Genomic DNA, 16,612 nt, shown 5'->3' with positions numbered 1-16,612 from the left:
TAAATGTACTGTTTATTATAGCACTCACAACTGAGGATCTATCTTACCCATTTTATAGATATGGAAACTAAAGCATAGACAGGTTAAGTGACTTGCACAAAGTTGCATGATAGGTGTAAGGGTAATGAGATATAAATATATGGCCAGGATCACCTGTGCCTTTGAGGTTATTTAGCCTTGTTGCTGTTTTGAGAAAGAAACCAGTTTGGTATGATTTATGGATTCTATTAAGATAATGTGAAAGCAAATATAATTTAAATCAACATATTACTGGCTAAATTAATATAATTTTCCTAAACAAACAGGATGGAACAATATGATGATTAAATCTAAGGCTACACAGTCTTACAGAGGTTGAATTGATTGATCAAGATATTAGTAACATGAAATGGGATCAACAGTTGACCAAATGATCAAATCAACACAGTCAGTCATATCAGGAGATCAATGAAATACATGATGAATCTTTGGTCTACTTTTGATTGTTTTGGTCTAATTTCAGCTCTTGAGTTTAGTATGTGGATGAGGTGTTGGTATCCTGTGATACACAACAGGTCAAACTAGTCGATCTGGTGGTCCCTTCTAGCCATAAACTCTGACTCTAACCTTACACATACTAACCCCATACAGTCAAGGAGGTGCAGTTTTTCTCAGCTTTTGAACTCTTATTACACTCCTTCAAAGCACCGTTAATTGAATGATGGACTCTATTTGCTCCCCTTCTGGCTAACTTATGTACTTTAATACAATGGTGATCAGCAACTCACGATTCCCCTAGTGGGTAGAGTAATTTAATGCTGATACCTTTAAGAATGAAGGGTTACACTCTGATCTGTCACCTGCTTAGAATTTGAGTTGGTATCTAATTGTGTTCTTTTTAATATAAATTTACATAGTGCTACTACTTAAACATCTACATGCTCTCATACATTCACACGTTAGAAAGTTTAGCCCTCTTACCACAGCAAGAAGTTAGTTATGACACAAACTGTCAGTTCTCTAATTAAAAGGTTGCCTTTACTTTTGTCCAGACCTAAGGACATAAGCGAAGGACACAGCTGTTTTTGAGGTCCTGTAATGTAAATCCGATTTAAGATAAAGCAAATTAAAGTTTATACATGCTAGGCCACACTACAGTAGGTCCTCTTGCCTTACTTGGGTGTTTGGCTGAGCAAAGAATAGAGCTCTTTGACATGAACTCTTACATGTTCGGTCTCTGTTCAAAGTATGAGTGAAATCCTAGCAGCAATTTTAATTAAAAGATTAAAATATGTTGTAAAATTCTAACTATACTTCTAAAAATAGGGCTATAGCTAAAATGTCCAAAACCTGGCATTTGCTTACTTCTTAAGGAGCCTTAGTGCCTTAAGTCAACCTCAATTTTTTGTTAAAACCAATCAAAGTTCTGACCATTTGAAAAGTGCATACTGAATAGAGCCCCAACTCCGCAAGCTCATGTGTGTGTCTGGACCTTCTGTACCCTTGTCAATATTCCATTGACGCTTGCATGCCTTGTATCAATGAGGCTCTTGCCCACATGTATCCGTTTACAGGTTTGGAGCCTTTGGATGGAATGCACTGAATACATGAGCAGCTCTTTAAAGCATGAAAGTTTGTTCTTGTGATTTAAAAGCTCCCCTGTAAAAATTGCCAAATCCGTGCAAGTTGAATAACTCTGAGAGAAGAAATTTTTAAGGTTTGGATATCGTACTTAAGGAAACAAACAAAGCCGTAGAAAACCGATTGAGGGTGGGGTGGGCTCTATTTAATGCAACATAGAGGGTGGAAATTTAAAAGGAATGACAGTACATTAAAAAATGAAAAGTTCCCATTGAACCATTGAGTTGGCTGTGTTGCATTTGGACTATTTTTGATTTCCCGTTTACTTATTAAACTTGCAGTTTATATTCTGCTTTGTCATTAAAAGCATACAGGATGTGCATAATGTGTCTGAGATGTTTCAACAAATAAGTTTGAGCAAGTTTCATTAGTTATCTTCACCAAATGCATAAATCAGTCCACTAACTCATTTTTTTCAACCCTTCTCACGTAACTTTCTTTAATTCTAATATCTCCCACTGTGGTGGTTTCATTTCTGTCAAGCATCTGTTCTTTTAATATTTGATCTTTTTACCATTTTTACTTAACTCAGTGATGTTAGAATTGGAGTATGCTGATATGTTCTTCTTGTGGGGTGAAATCTAATTATTGAAGGTTTTTATGATAACCTCACACCTTGAAGAGTAACTTTTTTTGGCTACGTCTACACTACAAGCTAGGGGTGTGATTCCCAGCTCACATACACATACGTAGTGCAAGTATAAATAGTAGCATTTCTGCAGTAGCATGGGCAACAGCACATCTTAGCTGTGCCAAGTACATGCCCGCATGGGGTTCAAGCAGGTTTATACTTGGCACGGCTGAGCCATGCTGCTGCTGTCTGTGCTGCTGTGGCTACGCTACTATTTTTTACTCATGCCCGCTCTCTGTATGTGTAGGCGAGCTGGGAATCTCACCCCTAGCTTGTAATGTAGATGTAGCCTTCCACGTGACTAGAAATGGTTATCCAGTGTTTCCTAATCCTGATATTAAAAAAAATCCAAAATTCTGGGGGAATGGTTTTAAAGATAGGGGTATACTTTAAGAGCAAGAGAGCTGTAAAGAACTCTATGCCTTTATAATTTCCAATTTTTTTAGCTTATTGTGCATAACTTACTCCATCAAACAAAAAAAACCTCACTACTTAAAAATGAAGGGAATTTGTACCATTCAGTGTTTGTCTGTAGATTCACTGACACATTTTGAGTGCCCAGTATGAGAATTTTGTGAAAAGCTAGTGGTTCACATGAATAAGCTTGTGAAATTGACCTATCCCTTGGTTCTAAGATCCACAAGCTGCATATCCTTACAAACAGCTTAACAAAAAATTAGGTGTGTACACCCGGAATTGCTCCTAGCGAAACATAGAATTACTCAGTAATGGAAATCCAACATATCCCCATCCTATACCAAAGCGTGATTAGGTATAGGATAGTTCGCACAAGTGTGACAATACTTATTGTTGCTCATGGTATTAAACTTTAACCCTAAATTTCCATGTTGGAAAAACTAGATACAGTGCTTAATTCTGGTTAGCTCATCTAAGACTTAATGTTAAACCTGACCTGCTTAAAATATGTTCTCAAAATCTATATCAATACTGTGTAATGCATCTAATCAATCTCTGTGGCTGTCCACAGCCAGTACCTGTCATTTGTAACACTACAACCTGTAGTTTATTATGTGTACAACATCCTCTTTTGTTTGAAATTTCTGGAAATATAAATAAAATATTATCAAAAAAGAGAGATGATTATCTCTAATGCAGAAGGTTTAAACGGTCTCCTGTTTGCTTTATTGTATTTAAGGAGGAGACCATAAAGGATTCATCAGGTCAGGAGGATGAGACACAGTCCTCCAATGATGACCCAGCACCATCTGTTGCTTCTCAAGATCCACAGGAGATAATTCACCCACGTCGATGTAAATATTTTGATACAAGTATGTGCTGTTCAGTACTATGCACCATCATCTAAATTGTCATAACTTTATTAAGATCTAGAATTAATGAAATTTTGAGTTACTAAAAAATATCTGTCTTACTACTTATGAGTGTTTGTCAGATCTCTTTTCTTCTCCCACTGCTGTTCTTTATTATCAAGTCACTTCAACATAGCTGCTACTCTGAAACCTGAAATTAAACATAGTTCTTTTTGTTGTCCACAGTCCTTAACATATGATAAAGCCTCTCTTTTTCTTTTACAAGTCACGGACTTTGTATTAGTTTTATTAAAGGAAAAGTGTAGGATTAAATCTGGTGCACACTTAAAAGGAAAAGCAAAACCTAAGGCCAGTGGAAATGCTTTCAATAACTTCTTAACATTTCAGTGGAAACGTAGTCCCCAGTCCTGCAAACAGGTCCACGTGGGCATGCCTCTACATCTCTGCAAAGCTCCCTTGCCATCCACTTGGAGCCCCAGTGACTACAGTGGTCTTCCCATGTGGACCAACTTGAAGGATCAGTGCAAATATTCCCTGCAGTGTTTGTAACCTTGCATTGCGGTATTGTTCAGCTGTAGCATTTCCCCAGCTGTGGTCTGTGGAGCACTGCTGATGGTCCAAGAAGAGTTGGCTGGCTGCAGGGTGCTGGCTCACCTCCATATTTTCAGTTGCTAATTCACCCTAAAAAGACAATAAAAATGTTGTTTTCTTCATATAAATATTCCAAGTAAGCAGTTGCTGTAGTTGCTACATGGAAACTAAATTATAAATGGGAGAGGTGCAGTCCACAAGATAATACCCTTAAGTTGTGGTCTGCTCCATGAAAAACTTTTTGAGAACCTTTGTGCTAGTGAGTGAGAACTAGAAAATGAAATTGACAAGAAACAAAAGTAAAACTTTTTTTTATTGTCTAATCTCAGTAATGGAAAAATGAATAAAAATAAACTAAAATAGATTTAAAATATTTCAGGTTTTAATAAACGGAGGTGGGGATAGCAACACAGAGAAGGAAATTTTCTTTTAAAATATTTATCTTGACAACGTCATTTTCAATGCTACCATTTCCCTGCTCCATACTTCCCCTCTTTGATCATGTCTCTGTTTCTTAGATGTGCTTAAAATTCACTCTTGCAGCCACTTGGAACTGCTGATCTAGTGTTATGTAACCCTCACTGCTGTTGCAGTAACACTTAGCTGGGTCTCAAACCTGCATTCTCCTAATGAGTAGCATCTGATATTACCAGCCAAGTCATTTGGACAACCAAATATTTCACTGTGTGGGGTAGCCATTTATACCAGAGGAAGGTAAAATGTATCATTCCTGGTATTTGGAGTCTTAGACCTATATGTTTACAACAAACATTATCATCTTATAGTTAAAGGTTGCTTATAGCTCCGTATACCCAGTGGTTTAAAATAAGGGAAATTAACATTTAAAATTCTTCACATCTACAGCACTAGTTAAGTCATTGGAATTGTCATTTTTCAAGTTTATTGTTTGGATTGTGGTAGCACCTAGGAGTCTGTCATGAATCAGGACTTGTGCTAGGCACACAATAAAGACGGCAGAAAAAGACAGCCCTTGCTCCAAAGAGCTTACAATCGAAGTAAAATTCTCCTTTTCATGTTTATCTAACACAGATGTCTAGGTTAGCTTTTTGGTTCCTCTGCCAATGTTTAACAGAATGCTGATTTGCATTTAATAAAAGGGTCTGTCTTTCTACTACCTGATCCTCACCTGCTGACATTAATGTGGCTACTTTCAATACCATGCAAATGATAGTCCCTATTACAGACAGTTATCCGACATTCCTTAGAGACACACATCCTGACTTAAGGACTCCTAAATGTTAAATTCACTATAGCAAATGCAAGTACCGAATGTCACAAGTATTAAGCAATCTGCTTTCTCAGTGCACTACTCGTGGATAGCTGAGCTGAGTGAGCTGTGAAGTCCAGTATTTTTAAATGTCATTGTGCCTGGGCATGTAACAGCTGGATTTGGAGTGATCCACATATTGTGTTCTAGTGTACAAACAGTTCAACAGAGGCTGGCAGTGGTGCCAGTGTTGCTCTAAGGATGAGGAAAGACGGTGATGGATGCAGGATCTGAAATGAAATGAGGGTGACTAGCCCAACAGCCTGCCAGTTCTGTTGAAAGTAAGGAGAACCTGTGTTTCAGTGTAATCATTGAAGACACTGGCATGCTTGCAGAAAACAACTGTACCTGACCAATTGGAATGTTGTCAGCCTATACAAGTAGAGTTGGATGAAGGGGAATAAAGTCTTATGGTGAGGCCCAAAAATGGATAGACTGTTTACTTATTTGCATCTTAAAAACTTACAGCCTTCTTCCTGTTTGCTGTCTTTCCAATTAACAGGATATTTAACCACTCTGGGTAAGCACATTAGCTGATTTTTTTTTCTTCTAAGGCACTATGGGATGCCTTTCAACTGGAAGACAGACCAAGTTGTGGTGGTCTCCCGTTTTGCTCCTCAGTGAGATCCCAGCCATATGTTCATTCACAGAAAGGTGGTTGTGACGTCACAACTAAAGATCCAAATAGCCAGCCAGCAATGGCTTTGAGCAATCTGTCTCCAAGACATACTTTACTGGAATATAATGTTGGCCTGAACAGGGTTTATGGTAGTACTTCCCATGTAAATAATGTCTGAAAAATTTCTTGTAGATAGTGAAATAGAAGAAGAATCTGAGGAAGATGAAGATTATATTCCTTCAGAAGACTGGAAAAAGGTAAACATTTAAGGACTTGCTATTAAGGATATATCTTTATTAAGTGTGTTATTAAATGCAGTGTACTGTTGGTTATTCCAGGCATAAGTGGGTATTGTATTCTGTTATCAGAAGGAGACAAGAAATAAGAGTTCAGTGGAATTAGTTCCTATAAACAGGCTCCTTTTTGCTAATTTTCAGTTTATCCAGAAGCTGAAAAGATTGTCTGACTTAACTAAAACCACCAGTTTGTCATCTTTAGCTTGTTTTCAAAAAATCATTTCATAATTTGCGGGTAAAATACAAATGCTGCCAAGTTAAGGGTTTTTTTAAATTTTGCTTTCTCTTCACTGTCTGTTTTCTGAAGTTCATGGTGATTTCCACTCCCTTCAGGTACAAGGACCGCTTTGCATAGGAGTAGCCTCCATTTTTGAAATTTCCCCCATTCTGACTTCCTTGCCTCTGCTTAGGGGTTTCCCTCAAAAACCTCTGTCAGTTACAGGACAAGCTGCATCTCTGTCCCCTCTCAGGTCTCTGAATGCACCCCTTCAGGTGTCAGGCCTTTTGCCTTTACTTTTCCAGGGGTGAAATCACACGATTAGCCAACTCCTAGGTCAGGCCCTGGGATATAGTACCTTGTGTATCAACTGTGCTTAGCCCAGTAGGTCTGATTGGGTATGACACCTGCAGTTCTTTTGCGGAGTTTGGTCCCTTTTTACCAGTGATCAGTCTTCTCAAACCAAAGTGTTGTTTAATCTTAGCAGTAGGAATAAAGCATAATATGAGGGGAAGGATTTTAAAACCGTCTACGTGCTTGTTTCTTATTTAAAGATCTACCATCTGGTGATGGTGACCCAGGGAGGCCTACCTCTTCAGATGTCCCGTGGTGGGTGGAGAGGGGTGTCAGTAACAAACAGCTTCTTGGCAACAACTTCCCTGATCTCTGGACACAGTAGTCTCTTTGATCTGCTGGCCCCCAACTTTGTCCCTGTAACTTTGGCTATAATCTGGAGGTAGGATCTTCACAGTTATAGCTCAGGCCTTGTGTTTTAGCCATGCTGAAGTGTTTACTGAGAAATAATATATCTTGAGCTATTGTTTCACTTCCTGCTCGTATTTTTTAGCAGCCTGCTATTAAACTAAACCGACATATTCTTACTGTGAAATCCCGATAACCATGTCAAATACAGTATTCATACATTATCACGGAGCAGCTCCATATCCATCAGTCTCCATCTGACCGATCAGGAGAATGTAACTTCATTTAGTGAAATAAATTCTGTGATTTAAGTGAGAAATCACACTGAAGTAATTGCCATCTTTGTTCTAATTCTCATTACACCTGGGGTGCTTTAATATAACTCAAGCATTATATGAAGTACATGTAATTGTTTTTAATATCAATAAGCAGATGTAAAAGAATGTGTATTTACTTTTCTTTTTCCTCTGCCAATTATGCCACGTAAAGTAAAAACCATAATACATTTCTGCACGATGTGAAGGGTTTTTAATTCCCAAAATAGAGGAAAAGGGTTGAAGTTTAAGTTTTAACTCATGACTTTGAGCTTTATAGATTATCTATCTGCTTCCTCTCCTGCTCTTTCCAACAATTAAAAATGAACAGCTTTAATGTTAATGTATGTTTCTTTTAATACCCTCTGAAAGCCTCATAGACAAAAAGTACATTTCCATATTGTTTTTTTTTTTAAATTCCGATTAGTTTTTGTGCCATGTTTTGTAGGTTATTGGTGGCAGGATTTTTAGTGCTTAAAAGGATATTGTCACTCTGTCATTCTATAGAAAGCAAATAAGATTGTCAAGTGCATTATCTACATTTTTTTTTTTTAACAGGAAATCATGGTGGGTTCTATGTTTCAAGCTGAAATTCCAGCTGGCATATGCAAATACAAGGAGAATGAGAAAGGTGAGCTTTGACGCTATCAACATTTCTGAAATGATTTGTTCGAGTTTCTGTACTAAAGCTTGAGGGCGGATTTCAGGGAAGACATCTTAGGAAAAATTAAAAACTATTAATTGATGTGATTTGCACAATAAGACAATTTATTCAGTCATGCAGATGTGCCTGTATTTGAAACTGTTTACACTGTATTAGGGTTGGGCATTTGACTGGTCCAAAATAATTGAGCGTTTGACCAGTCAAAAATTGTCAGATGTGGTCAAATAATTCAAAGTGCTAATTTATTAGAACAGTAACAATTGTTCGTGGTCTTCAATAGGCTGAGCCTTAGATACCTGTGCCTAATTACAAACCAGTTACTTAAATGAGTTATTATAACTCAGAAAAATGCTAAACCCAATTAAATGAAGATCTAAAAAGTGAAAGAATGGTACCATGATGCAATCAACAAGATGGTAGGTCACTGCCTACATCAGGGCTTTCTTGGTGGAATATTTGGCAGTATTAGACCATATAGCCTCATAACAGGCCATCAATTGACTGGCTTGCCAAGCCTTCACATTTCACTGGGGGAGTTCTGAGGAGTTGGATAGAAAGGAAGGAAAGAATTTACTTCTGCGGTTCAAAGTTTGCTTGTTGAGCCCTCTTTTATTCTGCTAACAAATACAGTATGCTGACTATTACTAGTCCTTTTTAAGTATTGTTTGGCATACTTTGTTGGAAACAATTGTATATAATATTTGAGAAATTGTATACGTTGGTGTAATTTAGTTATAGTATATATGTTAGAGGCGACAGCGTTAAGATGGCACATGTAACTTTGACTTTGGCATTTCCTGACTTGAATGCTTAATTATTCAACCTTAAAATTCTCTTAATCTACTTTTATGGCTTTTTTTTTAAAAAAGCCTGAGAAATATCCTAATCTAGGACGCTTTGTCTATACCACCAAATCCTCTGTCCAAGGCAGACCTTGTAAGATGAATGTTCTGTGAAACTTAGGAGATTTGTATCTCTCCTTGTTGTAAAGCAACTGCTTTTGTAGCCCCCATTTTCACCAGAACAGAGCCCTTACTCCAACAGAATGAGTTCTGCAGAGCAGGTATCTGCCCCTGCTATAGACCTACTGAGAAGCACAAGAAGCAAGCTTCCATCCTGTGTTCCTTAATAGGTCCATAGCTAAGGTGTTTCCTGCCCAACTTGAGCACCCTGGTGATCTGGTAGTCAGAAGAGCTTGAGGAGAGGGAACTTGAGTCTCCCAGGATATGGAACAGTCATAGAAATTGAAACCAGAGCAAACTTAGATGTGCATACAAATGCAGCTCGTTTTTCTTTAACTTCATGAGCTTAGCGAGAGAAGTCCATGGAAAAAGATTTGTGTACCCTTATGTGATTTATATTCAGAGACTTTTTGAGATGGCGGATCTTTCTTTGCTTGAATTTAAAAAAATCAAAAATCAGGAAGAGATCAAGTCCAAAACATTCCAGCTCGATAAGTTGAAAGTTCCAAATGAATGAATCTGGGTTTAAAATGGAAGCCACAATGCATCCCTAGCTATAATGGTGTAGTGGTTGCTTTTGCTATTAAAAAAAATGTCACTGGGAGGAATAAATCTATTTTAAATATGAATGTACTAAATGATAAAGTATGTGCCACTAGCTGTGGAGAAACGACTTTTGGTGCTTCTTTCTTTATCTGGTAGGTATCTTAACATAGAGTTTGAACTCTGTATTCCTCTGAAATTCAACAAGGTATGCTTGTAATTTGCTGCTGATTCATCCATTCTTATTAGTTTACTGTACTGTAAATGACTTGTGGCCTCCTACAATAAAAATATACAGCTGGTTTTTGCACAGCAGAAGCCTACAAAAACCAGCTTTTCATGGCCTTGCATCCAGTCACTGGTTTGAGAACAGAAAATATGCGTCATGGACACAGACTTGGGGAGGGGGGTGAAGTTTCACTAAATTGTTATTACACTAGTGCTGATATAATTTTTGTTCTGTACTTTTTCCTTCCCCACCCACTGTATTTTTGGATGAAACCTTTATCCACAGGCCTCAAATTGGACTAGTGTTGACGTTTACAATGGAAAGATAAATTAGGCTGACAATGTGCAACCATACCCTTTGGCTCTCAGTTGATGAGATCTTGTTCTTAAAGTATAACTTATAATGTACTGCTAATATAAACATTTGTATTTTTGGGTAGAATTACATTATTGTGAACATCTAGGAAATTTAGCACTTGGCTGAACATAGTAGCTTAATGACTTACTCTGTTTCCATGAAGATTTTCATAACAAATGCAGTTCTGGTATAATTTATTCTTTGAACTCTGCCTTTATGGATTTCCAGTCTGAGTGATGTGTATACCTTGGTACATAAGCACTGCAGCTTACATTTTGGCAATTTTTTATACCTTTAGTTCTTGGGTCCCCTTTCTGTTTGGAAATACAGGCCAAGTCTGCTACCTTTAAGACAGGTCCCTTCTGTGACTGCACAATGTCTGTGGAGGATGAACACACTAGTCACCTATTTTCTCTCAGGGAGATGGATATTTATAAATTATCTTTTTGTAGGGCCTTTATTAACTGTACTCACTGAAACTGAGTCTATAAGTTCCACCTCCTTGAAGTGATTATGCAGGCCTCATCTCCTCTCCTTCCCCCTCCCCACACACATCACATTCTCTGTGGATATCCCAATCCAATTTTATTGACTCCTGTGTTGTTAATTGAAAGAGTTTATACCTAGTTACTCTGCATCTGTGTCTCATAAGGCAAGCACTTGTGCACTGAGCTGAGCAGAGCCCAGGAAAAATAAGTACTGAAGACATGAGGTTGGTGCGTTTACCTGACACCATGATCGGTGTAGCTCCAATCGTATTTTGGTGTCTGATGTTTCTCTCATGTTTCACCCTTGGGTGCCTGGACAATGGAAGAGCAGCGTATGTCAGTGTCAGATCCCTTGGCACCAGGAAAATTGATTCAGTGAAAGATCTGACCCAGGTCTCTGAGGGAACTTGAGTAGATTAAAAAATTTTATTAAAGCTAATGTTAAAAAATTATATAGTATACAGGTTAAGAAAAGTGTCTCTACATCTGGGTATAGTGCTTAGATTATCCACAAATACAACGTTTGTTTTTAAAGTCATAAGATACATACAGTGCATAATCAGCAATAATCCAAATTTAGGTGAATAAATTAAAGAATACAGTTTAGATATACAGAGAGTTGGTTGTGGAAAGCAAATATAGCAATGAGTGAAGATTGTCCCTCAATAATTGAGAATTTAGGGTAGGTTGTCCACTTAGAAAATACAATCCATCAGGAAAGTATTTCCGTTACTTTCCCGACTACGTTTCTCATCTACACACTGAACTTCTTTACTCCTCTTGAAGAAGACTAGTCATCACTGGTCCGCTGCCAAGGACAAAGGTGCAAAAGCTCCTAAACCCTTGGGGAAGAAAATGCTACTCTTCAGATGTGCATAGAAAATTACTGAGCAGGCTAAGATAATATGGCTGCTTGATTTGAGATCGGTAACTTCTTTGTTACACTGGACGCCCTTTTTGCCTTTTCTGTCAGTTAGTCTATCATTGCTGAGGACCTTCAAGTTGTGAAGGATATGCTCAGAGCCATTTGTTTCTGACATGACAGAAAAGTGTATTTTAACTATGATGGAGATTGTTTTTTTGTTTTATTTTTTTCCTTGCTAAAATCTTCAGATTGTCACCTTGAAGGGCAAACAGAGGTGGAAGATGATCTCCAGAGCTGTTTGATTTGGAAATGGAGGAGTCACTCCAGGAACTGAAAGATTTCCATATTTTACCCCAAGCCACATCGACTACCAAGAGAGGCTAAATGGCATTGCGTTGCTGTTAAGAGGGCACGTTGTTAATATGTGGGCAGAACTAAGTTGTTCTGCAGAACATGTAGGCTATTTTTAGAATACAGGGATAATTCTAGGGCCTGGTGTACACTAGGAAATTAGGTTGGTATAACTACATCGCACAGGGGTGTAAAAAATCCACACCCCTGAATGACACAGTTAAACTGATCTACCCCCACCAGTGTAGACAGTGCTGAGTTGACCAGAGCATTCTTGAGTTGACTTAACTACCACCACTCTTGGGACGTTGATTACCTATGCTGATGGGAGAAGCCCTCCTGTCAGTGTTAGTAGCATCTTCATTGAAACACTACAGTGTTTAAGTGTAGACAGGCCCTATGAAACAGTCAGTTCTCCTCAGAGATGTCAAGTGGATTAGATCATCTACACCCCATTTATTACAAAGCTCTGTCTATACAAGTGGTTCTCAGCCCACTGGCCACTTGCAGCCCAGTCAGCACACAGGTGCAACCCATATGACATCCTAAGGGCCATACAGATAGATATATATATTGTGTGGATGCGGCCCACATAACACACAGAGAGCTGCATATGTGACCCACCATGGTAAATAGGTTGAGAACTACTGGTCTGTGCCCTTATACAGCCCTACTTTCTTGAGTTCTTTCCATGTTGTTATATGGGTGTACAAGCTGGGAATCCACCAAAGGTATAGACAGACGCCTAAATGCCTTTGAAAGCAAATGTCTTAGAAAAATACTAGGTATTAAATGGAACAAATCTGTAACAAATGCCCACATTTGTTTGAGTTCTACAACCCTTTATTGCTTAAGTTACCCAGAAGAGAAGATGGAAATATTTGAGATTTGTTAAGAATTAAGCAAGAGCATCTTCCCTGGCAGGCATGCCATTTGGCAGTTAGAGGAACATGGAAGAATGGCGGACTAAAACAATCCCTTGAGATGCTACTCACAGGGAAAACTTACAGGATTTAACATAGAGGGGGTTCAGATTTTGCTATTACCCACTGATGTGATAGTCATTCTTTGTGTGTCTAGTAACTTCTAATACACTCATAATGGTGTCTGTTACAAAATTAAGAAATGTACTAAATCCATAACAAATTTTGTTCACCACGATTCCTTGATTTAACCGCTGTTACTTTTTTTCTTAATCATACCTATCCATGATGCGTAAAGGCATTGTTTTTCAGCCTCTATTATTGAGCAAAGATTTGAGACTTCATTGAGGCCAGTGTCTCAGCTATCTTCTCAAAATATTTCTTTTTCTCAGTATCTTCGTCTTGCTTGAGTTAAGCTTGAGCTAGTTCGTTTTCACGCACGTGTCTCTGTTGCTGTCATCTGGGCAATAGTGTGTTGGCTGTCTGCTGAGCTGGCAAGGTTTCTGACATCAGATGCTGCTTTCAAGAGGCATTTTGACTTAGAGTGGTAGGCGTTGTCTAGTAAATTGCCCTCTCTGAAGGAGGCAAAGCAAAGGTGTTCTCAGTCAGTAGTGGGCCTGGATGCTCTTTGCTGGCTTTCATGAACCATGGTGGCTAAGACTTCACATGTAGTAGTCCACACATCCCTCAGTGCTTTCAAGACCTCAGTTTGTGTGATTGAACCAAATGTTCCAAGGAAACTGGAGTGATCAGTTTTCTAATCTCATCTCTAATAGATAGATCTTTTCAGCAAAGTAAGATGAGAATTACTCACAAGGTCTTGTTCTGGAGGATAGGTGAACGCAGTCTGGAGGGATAGCTGACACACTGTTTGAAACAGTTCTGCCATCTTCTAATTTTTTTAGTTTCAAGGGCAGAAGATGAGGAGGGATCGTTTTTTCCACAGATGTTGTGTATGCGTGGGAATCTGATTAGATGCACAATGCATTTTGCAGCACTGCACTGTAGTCCGTGTGTGTGTGTGTACATGATCTAACATAGTTAACAGTGAGCCATAGAAACCATTTGGAAGAGCATTGATAGTACCATACATTTCAGATGAATATAATGCTCAGTCCTCTGGCCAATCAGATTGTCCCATTAATCATGTTCGTAATTTTGAATGTCCTTGTGTTCTAAACTTGCAATTGTTTGAGGTTGAGTAGAAGTTGGAGTCTTACAGAATATGCTTCACTTATGTTTCTGTTCTTCTTAATTTAGTGTATGAAAATGATGACCAGCTGCTGTGGAATCCTGATTATTTAACAGAAGATAAAGTGATTGAATTCCTCAATGAAGCCTCCAGGCGAACAGGAGATGAGAAAGGACTAGAGGCAATTCCTGAAGGATCACATATTAAAGACAATGAACAGGTGATACTGGAATTTGTAGTGACCATAGTGTGTGTTATTTTATTGTAACTATCATGTTTGCTGCTCCCATACCTCAAAATCGGATTTGAGATTGCTTCTTTTTTCTCTTATCCCCATCAGAGGAACTGAATTGCTTCCACCCGCTGTTCCCAACAAAAGCAAATGTTTAAGATCCCAAATCAATAACACAGTGCATATTCAGTTTTAAAATTAATTGCATTAAGAAACATTTTTTATCTGCAAAGACCTACGTTCTGGTCTCTGTCTTCCTGTTGTAGATTTTATAGCACTTTACTAACTAAAACCAAGTTCTGCTCCTGCCCTGAACAAAAGAACATGGACTTGACAAATGTGTGCATTGATGAGCCCTTTGATGTGCGCACGTGTCCAATTCTCATGTGAGAACAATGTAAATCTTGTTAATATGAATCTTTGGTGGGGAGAAGGGGCTGGACCTGTGAAGAAACGTGCATAAATTCCTTAAAGCACTAGATCACCAGTCCTGCAGATTTCCTAAGCTTTAGGATGTATGGTAAAACAAAATTGGCAACCCAAGTTGGTTACTCTTTGTGTAACTAACCATATGTGCACATTTATTGGGATATCAGAATTTCATTTCTGAGTCTCTCCACAGAATAGGCATAGGCTATACCTGTTGTCACACTTCTGTATCTTAGGGATCAGTTGTAAAAATTTGTCCTATAAATTAAGGTAGAGCAAGGAAGCTATTTACAGTACATAACGCTGCAATATAATATTTTAGAACAAGAAATGAAGGGAAAAGTGTGTATTATACATACTCTATCTAGGAGGTGTATAACCTAAAAGTTATCTCCATTAGTCTTCTGTATACTTATATTGCTGTTTTAAAAATAGTTTGTTCTACTGGATTTTTAGAGAAATTAGATTTTTCAGAATAAGTAAGTAATTGATCATTGAACCATTGTAGCAATACGCAAATTCAGTAGTGTATGGAGTCATGCATATTAAATCTGTAGTTTTTCACCTTTCCAGGCATTGTATGAATTGGTTAAGTGCAATTTTGATACAGAAGAATCATTGAGAAGATTAAGATTTAATGTAAAAGCAGCCAGAGGTAAGAATACATAACATTTTAAATGTACTTGTGTTTTTTTACCCCATGCCTCCTTTAATTTGGCAAAATCATTAAAATTTGGGCATTGATTGCTGCTGTCAGATAACTTCGATTACCGCAGAATTTCACATCAGCATTGTGTAGCACTATTATCGCTCTTCCTCAAATCCAGGAATTAATGAACTCTGACCCCATGTTCAGAGTTCACTTCTAATGCAGCCATATAGGGATGAGCTTGACACTGTGGTTCTAAAAGTTGAGGGCCAAGATGAGATTTTGGAGGACGAAGTGATGGGCATAGTGTGAATATATAAGTACCTAGGCAATAACACACAAGAAGAGGGTTATGAATAAAAACTTGACATTTTTATTCGTTACTTTGTAACGTTTTAAAATTTAGAACTTTAATGCACCCAACTGAAGTAGGAATTGTAGAGAGCTTATTCTCTATATTCATGCCTCCGGACTTTCATATAATTCACTAAAGTTAGTGTGTGAAATACACAAGAATTCAAAATTCTAAGTAAAAAGAGATTAGGGCTCTAAATCTTGTTGACAGAAAAAGATTCTAAACTTTAATAAACTAACTTAAATCTTTAGAAGGTGCTTTGGGTGCATTGTGCACTTTCTGTCCTTGTACAGATCTCTCCTTTGTATCCTTCTGTCTGTTGTTTCCTCTTCATTTGTTTAACTTTTTACCCTCTCTCTTAGTATTAGTTCTTCCTGTTCTTTTCTTTATGCACTCATCTGTTAGCACTCCCTGCCTGCTCAGCTTTTGAATATTCTTTTTTTGAAGGTGATGACAGAGAAAATTAGAATCCTAGATCTGTCTACACAAGAAAATCACTGTAAAACATAGATTCTCTTCTTTCTTCCCTGCACCACCCCTCCTGTTGATCTGTGACTCTCTGTGTAGATGAGACCAACTGTTCAAAACCTGGGGTGAAATCCTGGCTGAAAGTCATGGAAACTTTGCCACCAGGATTTCTCACCCTGTGATGTGGAAAGCATGATGGCTATTTACTGAGACAGGCCTAGCCTTAAGTCTAATATTTCTTGGCAGTTGCTCATTTCAGTTAAAGGTATTGTCAAGTTGATCTGTTTTGGCCTTCTCTGCCACCCAAATTAGGGTCCTTTTATATTAGTAAAATGACC

The 16,612-nt window shown here is 38.1% G+C and overlaps 1 protein-coding gene across 11 annotated transcripts in view; it reads left to right on the top strand.

The window, feature by feature from the left end:
• MIER1 (MIER1 transcriptional regulator) overlaps positions 1-16,612 on the top strand; it is a 54,762-nt gene that overhangs the window by 27,419 nt on the left and 10,731 nt on the right. For 8 of the 11 annotated variants that reach the window (XM_043552861.1, XM_043552858.1, XM_043552859.1 and 5 more), the window contains 5 exons: positions 3,408-3,540; positions 6,231-6,295; positions 8,126-8,198; positions 14,210-14,361; positions 15,376-15,457. In XM_043552861.1, the coding sequence (XP_043408796.1) occupies positions 3,408-3,540; positions 6,231-6,295; positions 8,126-8,198; positions 14,210-14,361; positions 15,376-15,457 (505 nt within the window). The remainder of the gene's footprint in view (positions 1-3,407; positions 3,541-6,230; positions 6,296-8,125; positions 8,199-14,209; positions 14,362-15,375; positions 15,458-16,612) is intronic. The other 3 variants (XM_043552860.1, XM_043552863.1, XM_037906321.2) reach the window with 1 other exon arrangement.

The sequence above is a fragment of the Chelonia mydas genome, chromosome 8 (assembly GCF_015237465.2).
Source record: "Chelonia mydas isolate rCheMyd1 chromosome 8, rCheMyd1.pri.v2, whole genome shotgun sequence".
NCBI classification, from domain to species: Eukaryota; Metazoa; Chordata; order Testudines; family Cheloniidae; genus Chelonia; species Chelonia mydas.
Note: the sequence above shows the minus strand (reverse complement) of the source record. Positions and strands in the feature narration are given on the sequence as shown.